At 34.3% G+C, this 18,491-nt stretch overlaps 1 protein-coding gene across 1 annotated transcript; it reads right to left on the bottom strand.

The window, feature by feature from the left end:
* Nucleotides 1-5,920: 5,920 nt before the first annotated feature.
* On the bottom strand, nt 5,921-17,639 carry LOC120343991 (DBH-like monooxygenase protein 1 homolog). The gene is made up of 15 exons (XM_039413060.2): nt 17,303-17,639; nt 16,593-16,703; nt 16,348-16,497; nt 15,944-16,034; nt 15,377-15,555; nt 15,158-15,235; nt 11,758-11,859; nt 11,566-11,668; nt 10,511-10,680; nt 9,534-9,628; nt 9,272-9,422; nt 8,407-8,546; nt 7,375-7,465; nt 6,620-6,715; nt 5,921-6,168 (listed from the first exon to the last, which is right to left on the bottom strand). Exons 1-15 carry the CDS (start codon nt 17,456-17,458, stop codon nt 6,064-6,066), a joined length of 1,818 nt encoding a protein of 605 aa, XP_039268994.2. The 5' UTR covers nt 17,459-17,639; the 3' UTR covers nt 5,921-6,063.
* Nucleotides 17,640-18,491: the final 852 nt, after the last annotated feature.

Here is an 18,491-nt window from a genome sequence, read left to right as displayed (position 1 = left end):
ATTTGATGCAGGTTGGATCAAGAAGCAAAAATGAATTGGGTGCTTTGGAAAAGAAGGCCTTGGTTAAATTTGAAAATAATGTGATTAGTTTCAAATTTCTGGGTAGAATGAAAATGTACCCGTACATTTTAAATTTATATTTCAAATGGATTGGATTAGCCATAGTTGGATTGAAAAAATTGACTTTTCTCTTCTATTTTTAGCATCGAATTTATGCCAAAAAAAACTTTTTTTTTATCGACGACAATTTTTAAATATGTTATGGCTTGGAATTAGGCAAGGTAATCATAGGCTCATAGCCAATCGGCACTACATATAAAATACTCTGAGATGCTTAAAAAATTAGTAATGCTTTCACACCGGATAATTGTCTAAAGTGTGTCTGTGTCCCATAGAGTATGCTAATGAAGAATTTACTTATGAAAATCTCTCTTACCCACTCAAAATGACTTATTAATAAAATTAAATAATAAATTTAGTGCTTATCTTTACGATAATGACCTTTATACTATAAAATGTCGAGTTTTATAGCAAAATTATGAAAATAAAGACCTTAGACTGGACTTGAAAAAATTGGGAGTCAGATTTTGAAATTGTTCCTGAAATGTTTAATGAAGCTACAAATCAACCAAGCTTCTTTATTTAGTTGAGTTACTATACTATTGTTTTTATTAATCATGCACTTTCTTATTGCATTACTTCATTACTGACAAGTTTGCTTATTCCCTAAATTCCATTACAGGATATTGCAATCTCACTTAATTTATTATGTTTTTCGCTCCCTTTCGAGTACATTTTATGATTACTTTTTTCATCCATTGTAATCTGTATATTTTTGATATACTGTATTCGGAAATAAATCATTATCTCTTGTATTCCAGCTATATTCAGACATAGTTTCAATAAATATTGAACAACTGTTCAATTCTGCAAGAATTCTATGTTTCACCTTTGTTAAAGCACTGTTTTAAATTTAATCATGTTATTGAATAAACTCAGAGTGGTCCAAACCGCGGGCCGCAGTCATAATCGGCACTTCCCTTCAAAAATCGAGAAAAACATTTCATACGGAGTTGAGGTTGCATCATGCAGCTACGATAGACATTTCTCGTAAAAATCGCAAACATTATAGAGTTACGTCGATTTCGCCAGAGCGTTTCAAGAATTTCAGAAGTACAAGTGATTGCGACGGAATTAACAGACTTTACCCTTTTTCCTTCAAATTTAGCTTCACCTCTGACACCTTTTGTCGATCACGGGCCAAAATTAAGGGTTGCGAGTCATTGGCGGGCCGCACATATTTTTAGAAAGCTGAAACCGAACGGATGATACTTTTTATAATAAAAATCAAGCAGTAATACATCTCTCGAATAGAATATAGATTTATTTATTTATTGCATCTCAAAAAATTCCGTTTGAATATTTTCAGCGTCATTGAATTCGCACTTAGCATCAACTTTTCTGCGTTTTGTTGCCATTTGTCTAATTATAATTAAATTATAGGCACATTAAACGAGTAATTGAGAATTATATACTTGTAAGGTTGTAATATAATTTAGTTTAAAAAATATAATCGTCAAAACGGTTTTTGTTACTATAATTCAGTGAAGCGTCACGAGCCGGATTATAATACTCTGCGGGCCGGATCCGGCCCGGGGGCCGTAGGTTGCCTACCCCTGATCTACGGCATTACTATTACTACTTACTATTACTATCTTTTTCCAAAATTAAAATAATTTTGCTGAAGTAGGTGAGCTAGCAAAGGACAAATTTCAAGTGAAGTTCGTACGTTGGAACATTTAAGCATAAGAGTAGGACCGTAAATATATACAACTACGGTAGGACATCCTTCTTGAGAATTTGAATAACTTATCAAGCTTTCAAACATTTCCGTAATCCTTTGCAAAGCAGGTAATAAAGGGAAAAACCGAGTGTTGCCATGTTGTAATAGCCGTTGATATTCAATATCAACAAAATCGCAAAATGGTTTCTGCTCTGTTACTCAGACAGTGTGAATGTAAAAATAATCATACATTCTGACAACAACACAAACAGGCAAAGTATCTACGGCATGTTGGAAAGGGCATCGCAGTGCAGTGTTGAACTAAATGAGCCGCACAATCTATACCGGGTATATTTCTTTTAGTTTGAAAAAAAAGCATTATTTGTTTTCCGTCTTTTTACGCCTCCAAAGTTGGTGTTGCAGTTATCCGCACAGAATCCAACAACTTTTCCGAGAACAGAGAGCACGTATTCAGTAAAAGTTTTGGCGGTTTCCCTGGGTAAATATTTGAATTCTAATAGTTTTATCTTCACACCAACATCAGGTAAAAAATAACGAACCACAACTGGAACAAGCTTTAAATTTTTTCTGTTTGATGCATCGAAGGTTACTGATACGAAACTGGTTTAAAGTAAATCATCATTAGGTTCAGAGGAGAACAGCGGAGCAATGCAATCAAAAATCACCGTCTCTTATTTATTTCTGGCTAAACGTGCAAAATCAGCGAATCCGTTTATCAGACAGCGGACATCAGAAATTCTAACTGTGTATATTTACAAGTTAAAGCAAATTTAGGCTAAAGAAAAATTAATTTAGAGGTGCAGTCGAAACTTTGGCCATGAATAGCAGTGTGATAGTAAAACATATACCGATTGTGACATAACAATAGAGCAATTTCTCTCTCTCTGAACTAGCGAAGTGTGTCGCAAAACAGTGGTAAATGGGCTGCCATCGTTGAAAAAAATTGTAATAATAATGAATATGAATTTTTTAACCACGACAGTCGTGCTGACAAACCGGGACATTTGAGTCAACCGGCCGGGACAGCTCGTCAAAACCGGGACTGTCCCGGCTAAACCGGGACGTATGGTAAGCCTAGTAAGTGGTAGTATTTCCCCACGACTTCGCGCGTGCCGTGACTACTCTTCCTCAACTGTCCGCTTCCAAGTCTCTAGTTAAAACGTGTGAAATCCTGGCAATTGAAAGCTTCCCTCGACCAATCAACGGCCGACACGATCTTTATCACAAAAAATATTGCTCAAATCTGGGTCACGCATGAAAACTTTGGTTCAATTGAAGTACCATAATAAAAAAAACGATTACGAAAATGCTAGGATATATTTCTGGAATAGGTTCAGTATTAATGGCAGATGCTTGAATATTTGAGAACGAAATATTGATTGTGGAAATTTGAAACAGCTCTCAAACGTCAGTTGGTAGAATTAAGCACTAAAATTAGTTAATGGTAGAAGTTCATAGAGAATTTCTCCATCGTGAAAGAGTTTTGTTTATGTCCAAATTTCAGAGACACTAATAAAAACGAACAAATGGCACATAAAACCTAGCCAATGAGTCTGAGCGACCGCCTTAATTTCAATTGGTTGGTCATCAATACGTAATAAACAAAGCGATGCTCGGAGAAACACTAATGTTCATCAACATGGCGACTTCTGAAAACCAGAATCTCGTTTTGGGGTTTAATCTAATCTAAATGATAATGATCTATAAAAAAAAGTGTTCTGCGGTTCGAGAAAAGTTGAAAATCACTGCACTACGTGTCTTCAAAAAGTTCCTCAACGAGTTCTGCGCAATTTTCAGCGAACAAAAGTCATTCGTATAAGTATTCGAAACTACAAGAAAGTACTAACTACTAATAAGAAAGTAAACTTTATTTACACAACACAATCAGTCAAATACGAAGTATTCAACAAGGTAAATATGGGGTATATGCAACCTTTAACCGTTTAATTAGCCTCATCCGAGAATGGCGAATCTTTCGAAAAATAATCTCTTCGCGGAGCAAAATTACCAAACATTAATTACCATTATAGGTATAAATCCTGGTGGAATATACCCAAATTTATTTTGTAAATTCGCACGCTTCGTTGCCTGGACCCTGGGGAAAATAAATGTGAATGCTGACGACAGGTTAAGACACAGACTGACCATGTCCAACAATGGTAATGAATTTGGTAGTCTCAAATATATTTCAACGAATGAAATCTAGCAATAACAATTCCGTCTGATAACAATTAAAAACACCCTCTGAAGTGTTTGCTTTTTCTTAATCGACCTAATCTAACGCAATGATTTTGCCCATTTTATCCAAATGACCTGCATATTATTTATAGGAACGAATCGATTGTTTTGACATTTACACAGTTATTGAGCACAAAGTTTCACTATGGATCATTCAACTAAATTTTTGTTGTTGTTCTCGTTTAGATATCTGTTGTTGTTTTTTTAGTTGAAAACTTGCATACATCATGCAAGGCGAATGGACTATGGCGCGGCGGTGTGGCTCAACGGGCTAAGCGTTAGGAATACGCTCGCCTAATTTGCGAAACCATTTTTTTTTTCTCATGTTAATATAATGTAAATGATATTTCACATAAATGAATGATCAAACAAATGGATGTTGCATTGGATGAACTACAATATGGATCATATAATTGCTTGACTTATTCATGATTATCGTAATACAATGGAATATGGAACATGAACTAAATGATGCAACGACATCACGATGCATATTTGGAATCATGAATGGACTACCATTGAATTCAAATGAACTTGATATTGAAATTAATCTAATCGTTTTTAATGATAAAAAAAAGTACACTCTTTTTAATTGGAGTTTTTGTCCACTTTTTCTAGAAAAAAAAAAAAAAAGGAATACGCTCGCCACCACACCTCTAATTACTCTGCGTGGATTCGCAGGTTCGAATCCCATGCAGGGATGGTTATGTGCGAGAGGTTTTCTGGACTCCTCGCCGTCGTTGGGTGGTTCACGTAACCGCTGGTCTGTTACGGCTTCCTCCACCACCAAGTCCATGCTTCCGAAAACAAACAATATATATAACTAATCCCATACCCGACTTGGAATGGAAACCGGACGAGAGGCCGTGGTTCGCCATAGGGATAAGCCGTCTTATCGGCCCTGAATAAATACGATTTGCGCTTACTCTTCAGATAAGATCCAATATTTCTTTCATCATTTATTAGTTCCGAAGTTGATAAAATAAACAAATACACCAATTCAAATGCAAATAAATTAGACTACGTAGACGCAGTTTTACTAAGTTGTCTTCAAGAAATATCTCGACTACGTCGACCAAGATTCATTTTCATCCAAATCTGGTTTATGACATTTTCTCTTTGATTCTTTGTACGGATTTGCTATCTGTTGTTGTTTTTTTAGTAGAAAACTTGCATACATCATGCAAGGCGAATGGACTATGGCGCGGCGGTGTGGCTCAACGGGCTAAGCGTTAGGAATACGCTCGCCTAATTTGCGAAACCATTTTTTTTTTCTCATGTTAATATAATGTAAATGATATTTCACATAAATGAATGATCAAACAAATGGATGTTGCATTGGATGAACTACAATATGGATCATATAATTGCTTGACTTATTCATGATTATCGTAATACAATGGAATATGGAACATGAACTAAATGATGCAACGACATCACGATGCATATTTGGAATCATGAATGGACTACCATTGAATTCAAATGAACTTGATATTGAAATTAATCTAATCGTTTTTAATGATAAAAAAAAGTACACTCTTTTTAATTGGAGTTTTTGTCCACTTTTTCTAGAAAAAAAAAAAAAAAGGAATACGCTCGCCACCACACCTCTAATTACTCTGCGTGGATTCGCAGGTTCGAATCCCATGCAGGGATGGTTATGTGCGAGAGGTTTTCTGGACTCCTCGCCGTCGTTGGGTGGTTCACGTAACCGCTGGTCTGTTACGGCTTCCTCCACCACCAAGTCCATGCTTCCGAAAACAAACAATATATATAACTAATCCCATACCCGACTTGGAATGGAAACCGGACGAGAGGCCGTGGTTCGCCATAGGGATAAGCCGTCTTATCGGCCCTGAATAAATACGATTTGCGCTTACTCTTCAGATAAGATCCAATATTTCTTTCATCATTTATTAGTTCCGAAGTTGATAAAATAAACAAATACACCAATTCAAATGACAAATAAATTAGACTGCGTAGACGCAGTTTTACTAAGTTGTCTTCAAGAAATATCTCGACTACGTCGACCAAGATTCATTTTCATCCAAATCTGGTTGATGACATTTTCTCTTTGATTCTTTGTACGGATTTGCTATTTTAGTGAGGTTGAAAGCAGTTTTCGTCTGAAAAGTTTTTGGTTGTTTAAACTTAAAGAATAGTTTTGTAATTCAATGACCATTACTCTGCAGTTAAAAAGATTACTAACTTGTCAATGCCGAACAAGAGATGTCCCAGGAATGAGAAGAAACGTTTTACAAATATATAACAAAAATAGTCAATTAAAAATACTGTTTATATAATTAGAAAGTTCCTTCAGAGATCATCTAATGTTTTTCATAAAAGTTTTATAATATCAAGAATAAGCTTACTTTATCTACTATTATACGAACATTAGGTTTGTGAAGACTTTTGATTACCACCGAATTTACAATTTTTTTATGCTCAAAGTATAGCCGAATATCGCAAATGTCAAGCCGCTTTTACAAGATGCGTCACAAAAGTTGGAATTATTTTGTTTGACTTTGTGAATGCGGGTGCATTTGTTTTCTTTTAATTAATTAAGATGGTACTTACAGGTTTGCTTCGATCTGATCCATAACAAAGTTCGTAATGTTCCATTGCGTTGTAGTTCAATTGAAATTGTGAAATATTTTTTGTATTCCAATCCAACTGTATAAATGATATAATACAATTAGGCACACATATAAATGCACATGCAAAGAGGTTATAGTAAATACCGAGAATAGTACTGACAAATCTTTCACGTTTTTTCTAATTATATATATGTTCAAGCCGAATATTTAGACAATTATTTGTACAATTCTTTTTTCACAACTGCTGGTGATATTTCAGAGATATTCGAAGTCATTTACGTGACTAAAATTTTCAACAAATTAATAGTTTTTTCAATGTTAGCAGAATATCATTTTTTCTATTTCTCTTTCGTAAAAAAACTAATCTGTCATAAATGTTACAACATCACGTTTGGGGTGACTGGGACCTAAATAGGTGCTCCCGAAGTATGTGCACCAAGATGGCGCACAACTTGAACGTAGTACGTGTACCAGGTTAGGGTTATTAGGTTGTGCGCCATCTTGGTGCAGCACATACTTCTGGAGCGGCGAAAAAATAAAATCAAAAAACCTTGTTTTACATTTTTTTCTAAATTTAGCCTGTGTTTTTGTGACAGAGTTTATCAGAACATCGACAGATTTTTTTTCTTGTTTGCAAAAGCCATGTAATATTTCGTTCACAGAACAACATATCATCCTGTTGCAGTTTTTACTATCAAAATCCCGAATATAAAAATTCTAAAAGGTCCACCACACCTCATTCATATATTCCAGTATTGTTTTACCAGCTTGCTTGTCAGGACCTGTTAGTACAAATGCTTCTAAATCTGGATTCTCTTCGTCAATTCTAGGTAAGATATAAACAATTACACTCGCTGATTGCTATACTGTGTATTAATTTGAGTCTAAGCTAACTCTAGTAGCCTATAGCGTACAAAAACAGCGTAATCGAGTTCCGTAAAAAAGCATTTCTATGAGCAAGTTCCTGAATAATGTATATACACCTTTGAAAATATTCCAAATGAGAAGTGAAGAGGAATTGAGAGCAAATGGGTCAATTTAGGTAATTTGAATATGCCCGTCGTATAAATAGCATCTTAACTAGAGTGTGACGTCATCAAAATTGTCAACCGAAGTGTTAAGTTTGTAAAACGGTAACAAAATGGACTAAGGAGAAGAGAAGGAGCGGGGATGATCTATATTCCAAATGTACCTTGTATCAGACATGCGCATCTCCATATAAAATGGTCCACGGCCAGCAAAATTGATAAAAATATATAGATATATGTATTTAAATAGATGGGAATGTGATAGACGTCCGGGCTAATAATACTGGTCAGACATCTCGCGTACAACATATGTTTTCCTGCGCGATTGCTCCATACCATATATAGATTAAATTCACTCAAGATTGCAGAATGATCTTTAGTAATCATTCGGTAACAATACCTACTGCTTCAAAAAAAAAAAAATGGCGGAATGTCCGCTTTGAATCATCTTCATATAGATATTTTTCTGCATTTGGGTCGTTCGAATTCTAAGTTTGAATATCAAAAATCAATGTGTGCAGGTTTCATGAATCTTATGCAATTTATTTTACCTCATATGCGTATTTAACTCAAATTTCGAACCAAAAACACACAGATTCCTTTGCCTATGTATTGGTGTCATTCACCACATTCAAGTACGGATGTGATTCATCAGATCTTGGTTGTTCAAAAGAATTAAATATTTCAGTATTGGGTAGTAATATTATATATAAAAGTGAGTGTTATCAATTATCATTACCTTTTTACTTTTCCGAGGTCGACTCCTAAATAACTCCATGACAATCTTCTTTGTACACTCGAAAAGCAGTAACTCAAATTTATCAATGGATAGTAGTAAACAATAGCGAAGCACATTTCTTTCATTGTTCCAAAACCAGCCTAAACACATTTATGTTAGATTGTGTTCTACACCAGTGTTTCCCAACCTATGGCTAACCCGAAACTGGGTCGCCTGCAAATTGTCATGGGTCGTTTGTTTTTCAACAAAAACCTTGTTGTCCAATGGTAATTGTACAGGTGAGAAGGGTTAAATTGTGAAAACTAGGCAGCATTTCAAAAACTCGCTAATGGCAGACAAGCGCCGTATTCTCACTTCGGGGTAATTTCTGCTTTATATTAGTCATTAAGTTTGCGGTTATAAAAATACTATTCTTCAGATTTTTTCGTCGTTTTGTATTTGAGCATGTTCTTGCGTCACGAGATTTTTCAAAATTTATTAAAAGATGGGTTCTTCGAAAAAAAAAGGCTGGGAAGGCCACTGTTCTATACGTTGATTGAGTATTTAGAAGTCAAAAATGTTTCAATTTTTGCAAAATAATATTTTAGTTATTTTCCTGAGCATAAAGAATATGATTTTCAATTATTTCAACTATTTCGCCAAAGTACATTCTTTTCATTCCTTCAATTAAGCCGATAATTTAACTTGTGGAAGAGTCATTTTTTTGTTTGATCGTTTGATTTTTATGAACAATTCCATTACAGGCCAAAGGTATAAAAAATCTGCTCCAAATTTTTACAGAGCAACAGGAACAGGGTTTTTAGTATATTATTAGTGCCAAATATTCCCAAAGAGTTTTTCATTGGGCATAAGAATATAGACTCACCTCTGTTACTTCTAAACGATCTTTGGTATTGTACTCACATTCCATAACCAACTGGTCTGTATTTTTTACAGTAGCATTAGAATATCTACGTCTTTGGTAATTAAAGTCAAAATGTTCATCAGACGCAATGGGTGGTAGCTCTGTGCCATTCCTAAACAAGAAACTAGAAGATGACTGCGTCTGAACTCAATCTATATCTTGATTTTTGAATATTATAATATTTATGTTAAATTCCCACATAACCAAAACCTGAAACACACACCTGAAATGACGTAGTCTCGCTTTGCTTGCAGCCAGGTGTGAATGTAGAATAACGCTAAATATTGTTATATTTTCAAAACCGGATGTGGTCATTTTCTAAAATAGAATTATTTCATTTTCTGGCAGTGACATATATATATGCATCAAGACAGTTGCATAAGTAAAGGACGAATACTGATTACTCTGTCTCGATAAACTATTGTGGTTCAAGGTCTACAAAAAAATCCCAATCATCTGGAAATCAAATTTCACACAAAATATTACTGAACAAAGATGAGTCGATTTTGAGTTATCGCAGATGAGGATGCTTGCATAGCATCTCATATAAATTAAAAAAAAAAAAAAAAAAGACAAATATTTTGTTATTTGTAGAGAATTGACTAGTGGATTTTCTTTATCGCATGCCCGTTTATTTCAAAAGATGAAATGATAATTCTATTCAACATTGAGGTTTTATTTATCAGTAATCAGTTTTCTTTTCTTTCTTTCTACTCTGGCAATTAGCGTATGTATGTATCTGGCCTGTAACTAAAATATCATATTTCACCCAATTTGAAATTTTATTTATGGCATCGTGATACATTTTACATTCAAAGTGGTGGGTATATTTCATGACGTCATTTAGTTTTACTGCGTAATAAGTTATTTTGCGACGTGATTGTTGAGATGGACTTCATAAATTGCATTGTACTCTCGTAGTATGTGTACCAGGTTAGGGTTAGGCGATCATTTTATTCCGATTTTCCTTATTTTAGTTCTATTACGAGTTCGGGGACAGTCTGTGTTAGTCAAGTGAATATACCCTCCTTGTTCATAGTAATCAGTCCCTGTATACAACTTGATGTAAAGTAAGCGAACAAAATACGTTACTTTCATATTGGTACACATACTTCTGGAGCGCCAATTACATAGCCTAGCATCGTCTGAATCTGGGCCTGATTGGTAATATGAAAAAATCAAAAGAAAAATCAATCTCACATCTCCCAAGCACGTAGGATTGCATTGACCTATACTTTGAAAACTTTCGGATCCCGGTGGAATAAAAGTTTGAGATCCGAAAGGTACAACACCTATGTACGATGTACCAATATCAAATTTTCTCAAGGTAGAAGTGTAGGTGAAACGTAGACCGGAATTGTCAACAATATCTGAATATATTTAATTTTGTTGTTAATTTTATCAATATATATTTAAGTTTGAAACATATTCAAATAACCAAACCAAACAGGCTACAGTTATGATAAATAGAAATTCAAAGAAGGAATAGACAAATTTCTTGTAGACTGGTTTGAAACCCGATTGCAGCCTATTTAAAATTCAAGTTATCCTGAACTCTCTCTCACACACATAGATATTGCATAGAATACCATAAGGATAGAAAATCAATCATTCAATTATCAAGTTCATGCTGTCTCTTTTGGTTATACGCAACTTCTAATGTTTTGCTTTAATTAAAGATTCGCTTCTTCGTCTCATGGGTAAAGTACTTTTAAATAAATAAAAAAAGCTTATTCTAGAAGAGGTCTCAAATGAAGGAAAAACGTACTTTTAACTATATACAAGAATATGAAGGTAACGAACTCAACATATTGTCACGCTAATACCCAAATTGTTTAAGTCACTTTTTTGGCGGATTTTAGGTAGGTGTGCAGAGCATTTCAAACATAAAAAATAGAAACAGATAACCTGTTTTAAGATGAGCCATCGTATATACTGCAAATTATATAGTTTTTTGGAATGTTTGATTAGCAGAACTGGTGGATATATTCAAGTTGCAAAATTGCGTATATTCAAGTCATATATACACATTTCTGCGTAAGTCGCGGTATGCCATCATGACGTCATATGCCAACGCCAAACAAGAGAATTTGCAATCCAATTACAATCAAACAATTGAAATTATTTACTATTATTGCCTTATTGGCATGACAATATCTTCATTGTGTTTCTCTCAAAACCGATAAATGACTTACGCAATTTTGTTATTAGCGTGACAATATTTAGCCAATGAATGAGCTATTGATATTGCTCACCTGAACGTAAATCAGGGTTGTTGTAATGTATTTCTAGCTGAACATAGATCGGATCACCAGGCGCGCCCACCGATATACCAGCGATATCCGGAAATATCTCCGACTGCGAATTTTAAAAATAGAATGAATATACTGTATTTATTAATATAACTAATAGCTTGAGTTTGCATGAATTAGCTGCTTAAACCTTACTTCGCCACCGATTGTATATACTTCAATAATTTTTCCACAGGTTTCGAAAAATTTTATTTTCGAAGAATAACAGTTATCGTCCAGTTCCAATAACGTTTTATTCTGAAAAAAAGTTCCAAGTTTATAATTTTGGTGTAAAATTGTAGAAGTAAAAAGGAAAACGCACGTACTAAATTACTGATACGTAATAGTAAATATCATGAAAGAAGTTCAACGTACAACGTTAAAATGCATGGCTAGTAGTAAATAAATATATGAATACATCGCATGTTTTCGTAATTAAAAATAAGAAAAACAAAATGTTGAAAAGTATTGGCCACAAATTTAAAAGACCATCTGAAACGTCAATTTGAATTCAAATTATCCGACTTCAATCTAGTCCGGCAGAATCGGGCCTTAACATTGTTTTGGGACATAAAGTTTTTTTTATTGTTTAGATATAATGTATATGACATATATAATGATACCCAGGTGGGTGTGGAGTATATAATGTTGAGCAATTTTTTTTAAGTGGATTTGAAGTATTCGGCCCAAGATGACGCACATCCTGAACCCTAACTTGGTAAACATACAATGTTCAGGTTGTGCGACATCTTGGTACGAATACTTCAGGAGCGCCTTTTTGTTAAAAACAATTATTTCATAACTACATGGTTTAGTTTTGCATACATGGCAACATTGAATCTCCTTACAATGTCAGAAATTTAATTTTAGTAGAATAAATGGTGGTTTATTTCACTAATACAAGCCAAGATCCATCGACAGCATCTAGCCACTTTCTATTGCGCTCTTCAAACTACATTTGCGTTGCCGCGCGCATTTCGTTTTCCTAGTTTAAGCTTAGGGACTTGGGAAATATTTTATTAGTTGAATTGGATTGGAATATTTGACCTCGTCTTTCACTCCGAACAAGGCCATGTAAAACCATCCACTGGTATCTAAAGATGTGTAACGAGTTTTCTTTTGGAAGAACCGCAACCTTTCAGTGCTGCATTGACTTTGGCAAAATTAATATATCCTTGTGGAGATAGAAGGTATGCGTATGCGAAACCGAGATGTGCACCTGTTATGCCAACATAGTTGAGTCAAAGTTTTGAATACTAGTACATCACACACATCTTCCTGCGTGCTTCGGTTGTACGTAGTAACGCGCACATTTTTGCGCACTTGTATCAAATTCCACTTGATTATTGAGCTATAGGTTTTTGACGAGCTTTTGTGTATGATTTCATTCCATAGAATTTGTATGCTGTTCTAAAGAATACTAGTTTCAGCTTTTTCATTCATTCAAACCTCGTGTTAAAAGTAAGTTTTGTAATATTGCGTGTTGGTTTCCAATATTCTTAAATCGGTGATGCCAGTAAATCTTAAATACAAAAAGATCAGTAACATCTGCAATAAAAACAGCAGTACCCTCTCAAATGGCAGCTGGGGGATGTTTACTCTTAGTATCTGCTCCATCGCGTGCCTCTTACAGTCTTACCAGTTTACATGAGTGTCAATTGGTATCTAAGCTCAGCCAGAGACAAAAAGTTTCGGACTGCAGTTGGCGTGACGAAATGTTTTTAAATATATATTCTACAATGAGATTATTTGATTGTATACTACTGAAAGTTCCGCCTTATATGTCTTTTCCCATTGCACTATTCCTTTACTGATATTCGATAATATGAAGCTCACTGACATAGTTCTTAAAGTGTGTAGATGGGTATAATCTTTTCCACGCTGTTCAGGTGGGAATGCGCGAATATATATAAGAATTGCTAATATTGGTTTGCAATGCGATGAAATCCCATCTTGGCATTTCTGCGTCTCGCAATTGCTGCGTATACTTATCGGGGAAGTTCTGTGGCGTGGTTATCAAATGAAAAAAAAAAACATGGGAGTATTTTTTCTACTTCTCTACTACTATCAAACGTTGACATTTTGTGAAAACTTTTTTCCATGCAACCTTTTTATAAAACATCCCCAACAACCACAATTAATTCTGTTATTAAACTTCCGAAACAAACACATCATCAACAGATGCATATATCACCAAGTAGATATTGCTGAATTGATCTTTATTTTACCATTTTTCATGTAATTCTTTTTGGTAAACCTATTATCTATCGTAAATACAGCACATTTGACAATGTTGTAGTGTGCCACTGCTTTTTTTGGCCTCACATATTTGATATTTGTAGTTAGAGCTCTTGGGGCTCTGTCAAACAAAGTTACATACAAAATATTAGTTGTAAATTGCAAAACATGATCATGTTGTTGGAATAACTTGGCATTTTACCACCCGTATTCATTCATTGTTGAGAATATTAATAAAATCATAAAATTTAAAAATCCGTTCTTGTGAAATTTTTGTTGTAGCTAAATTCCAGGGACAGCATGACAACAGGCAAGAGAAGCACGGTCGCCTCTTTTAGTTTATGACAGGGTTTCTTAAAAGGGGACCCCGTCCTCCTTGGAGGCCGCTGATCGGTTATTTGGGAGCACGAACAAACAGATGGAAATGCGAATATACAATTACAATGTATTTTTATAGAAGAGAAGAAGCAAAAGTGTTGAGAGTCTTTGGTAGTTTGAAAAGCATTGGCATGGAACATAAGAATGAACTACATTCTTTCCCAGGCATATACTATGAAATGTAGCAATTTTCTCATGCTTGTTCTCGTGATATCATTATCTTTCACTGTGTCGTCGTGATCATCCCGCTGCCTAACAATTCTCGCTAACAAATAATTGACTGTTCTCCACTGGGTGTATATCCACTTGAACCACTGGCATTAGCAGGCTTGTATTGTTAATTGCAACAAAAACGGGTATTTTGAAATAGTACTCTTTATTTTACGCGCATGTTTCGACAGTATTTCCATATACTTAATATGGGTCGCGACCCAAACTGGGCTCAACAAATACCTAAAAGTGATTGATTTTATTTCCTAGTAAATTTGGTGCTTGCGTAGTTTGTGCACCAAGATTGCGCACAACCTGAACATAGTATTGTAACAGGTTATGGTTCAGGTTGTGCGTCATTATGATGCACAGGTTTGACGAAAAACACTAATACAAATATCGAGCCGTAAAAAAAATTGCTCAAGGCTGCAAACTCCACACCCATGTAGAAATGATGGGCAATGACCCCAAGATGAATAATCACAAATAAAAAAAACTTTATGTCTGAAATCAAACTTGGGCCAAAAAGGTCCCCTTATCTGCCGGACTAATCGTTGAAAACGCTATAGCAACAATATAAACCTCACGGCAATTTAATTGCATCGATTGAAAATTGAAAATTGCGAGGCAAAACTCCGTTGTTCAACTCGAATCTTTTCGAAGCGATTTGAAAATGTATGTTATAAAATAAGATACATTTTAACTAAAAATAATTAATTAACAAGCTTACAGGCAACACATCTCCACATCGGTGGAGAGCAATATGATGAGCATATTCTTCATTACCCTCGCTAATGATGGGCTCAACCTAAAAATTTAATGAAATAAACTGGTCAAGCAATATGAAAACTACGATGCATACGGTCAACTAAAACTTCCATACTCTTTCTATATCTACTCTAATAATACTGAAAATCAAAAACAAAAATGATTACTTTGGTAAAATTACCTTCACAATATGATGTTTCTTAGTAAATTCAGGAAATCGATGTATTCTGCAGTTATAATATGTAGCTGCAGCTGGAATTTTGACATTATTTGCTAACACGTCAAATGTTTTGTATTCAGGTCCTTTTGGCAAATCATACGGTTTCTCAAGTGATGTCAGTATAATCAGACTTTTCACACCTGCATTTGGTAATGTTTCAACAGCATAAAGAAAATTTTAAAGGTATTTTAATTTAACGTTGAAATGTGTTTCTTGTATGCCTTGTACATTTGCATGAAACGAAATCGGCGAAAATCATACCAAATGCCACTATGATAATTCCCTTCTAAACAAGACAGTAGCCTACTAATATGTATTTTAACGTATAAATATAAACCAGTTTTATTTTTAAATTAAAAAGAAACTATATCAATACCCAAGTGATTCCTAGATAACAATGCTCGTAAGGCTATAAATTATTTTATTTTTCTCAATCACCAATATATTCTCAATGTATACTATAGATAGGGAATTTTATCTATCTGGCATGGGCGAAGATATGAAAAACATAATCAATTGACATTAAACCTCTATTCGTTCCATGAGAATCCTGAGGTGTAATATCATCTCCTATTGGAACTTTATTTCCGTATGCCCAAATTACTCTTTGTGTGTTTCTCTGAAATTACAAAACGTGTTATCATCCTTATACTCAGATGCAATATATTGCCAATACCTATCTGAACAATACTAAGATGAAACCAATACTGAATTGTGGATCGCTTGAATCTGGCGCCCAGTAACATACAATAGCAGTTAATTGATTTGATATAAGATTTGTAAAGCAAATTCTTCAAATATTTTCTGATTTTGGGAAAATCTTTTTTTTCTGATCAATTTTTTGAACATGCTTCACCATCCACAGTAGATTAAGACATTAAAGACGTGGAATATTTGAAAATGTATAGTATGAATTATGTAAAATAGCATACGTTCAGTTCAATATCATAATCTTTCTCGCAGCTGGCTATCTGTCGCGAAAATTTCAGCATTGTCCAACTGCCATATTGCTTTCCTCCTAATATTTTAATATCTTGCTGCGAATCAAGTGGAGGGAACCCATTCAAATCTCCATGTCTATCCTGCAAAGGGTAAATTCCATTTGTTTTTCTCTTTTATATACGTTAGAAGCATGGACTCGCAATTTAACGTTTCTAATAAGTGAATAATATTGTACCGTAATTTCAACAATTCCATTCTTCACCCATCCTACGATTATATCTGACGCTATCATTGATCCCTTTTCTGAAAATCCAATTCCAACCCATCCTGTAGTCTTAGCGATCACCTGTAACAATATTCGATTTCATGTTTATATAATAAATAAAAGTATAAAGTTTATTGAGAGAATGCGGAATCATGTAACACGCAGCCGTCATTTAATAAAATGATGTATTTTAAATCATACGTATATAAATATATATACTTGACATCTGGCTTGTCTTTGATTTACAAAAACACTGAGCAAAATGAAATGAATATCTAGCGGTCTTCAAATTAAAGATGACGGTATTAACTGTCATCTTTGTTTCGATGGCTGCTAGATTTTTTCAGAATAGTTAAAAAATCTATAAAATATAAACATTATTAGTTTATATGACATCAAATTGCATATTCAAGCAAGTTACGTCTTCATGTTTGAATATTCTTTGTGGACGTATGGGAAATGAAACGAGGATTAACAATCACTATATTCTGAATTGATATTTGGATAAAATCGGCTATCGGTGAAATTATCAACCACGTGTTTAAAATTTAGGTACTCCCAAGATGGTGCACAACCTAAACATAGTATGTGTTTCAGGTTAGGGTCACCAAGATGGCGCACATACTTCTGAAGCGCCAAAATTTTAAATTTTACTCTATTCAAATCGAACAGATACTCACCTCGAAAGTTATATATTTATCATTAAACTTCCAATACAGTTTTATTACTCCTAATTTCAGAACTGCAGAATGATTGTAGGCTTCACTTGGAAGTATTTGTGAACGTACACAAACTACCAATGCTGCGGCTACGAGTGTCATTATATTAAATAACATGCTTGTTGTGTAATACAAATTGACTGGAAATCGTCAAGCTCACTTAACTTTTACTGACAATTTTCTTCAACGCTTTATTATAAAATATACCTTATTGAGTCGTTACATTGAGTTTTATGATTGAAACTTTTAACCACTAACTTTAACGACTTCAACAACATTAAAAAAACTTATATATTCGCAGTACCAAGTCTATTTTAATATTTACAAAATCCTAACGACCAGTCCTTGTATTGTTTATTTAATGCACGGTATTTTAATGTTGAATACTTCCGTGTATTCATAGAAAATCTAGGACAGTAAAGTCATAAACGAAGCTAAGTTCTGTTTGATTGCATGGAACATTCAACTATAGCCAGAAAACTATATTATTCTATTGAGATTCTAACGCAATTAGGGCAATCCATGACATGGAAACAATGCCTCTCTTTATAAAGTATTAGCTTTAATTAAATAGTACTTTTTTTATTCATTTCGTTTCTCCTGGCAAAAATGAAATCATGATAGGTTTTGTTGAAATGCTTTTCATTGACTTTATTTTTTCTTTAAAATTCTCACCACATTCGGCTTTAATTTTACAAATAAAACAAGAAGACCTAAGAATTTGATACGCGAACTGAAGTATTTCAATGAAATCTGTATGGTTCACATTTTCGCTGAAATAGCCATATTCTATCAAAGTTGAGTGACGCATACCATATAGGCACAAGAACTGCACATTTACCTTTTATACTTCGCCCATACAAATTATATGGTATCACCACTCAAAGGTGCTGTATTTACGCCTACATTTTGATTTCATCATTATGTATATGTGTATTTGGTGTTGTGTTGTCTCTATTTATATGTATTGTCTTATAAACTCCACCCTTACCAGTTTCACCAAACCAACCGACCCATCGCCTCACCTTGCACAACTGTCTATATAAGGGACCATATCGTCAGGCTAATAACCGAACTGCCTAAATCATTTTTGGCGATTTTGAGTTTTTCATAAAATAGGTATCTATGTAATGCTGCGCACCTGTCTGAT

This window comes from Styela clava, chromosome 5, assembly GCF_964204865.1.
Source record: "Styela clava chromosome 5, kaStyClav1.hap1.2, whole genome shotgun sequence".
Classification (NCBI taxonomy): Eukaryota; Metazoa; Chordata; class Ascidiacea; order Stolidobranchia; family Styelidae; genus Styela; species Styela clava.
This window is presented reverse-complemented; position numbering and strand designations above follow the sequence as displayed.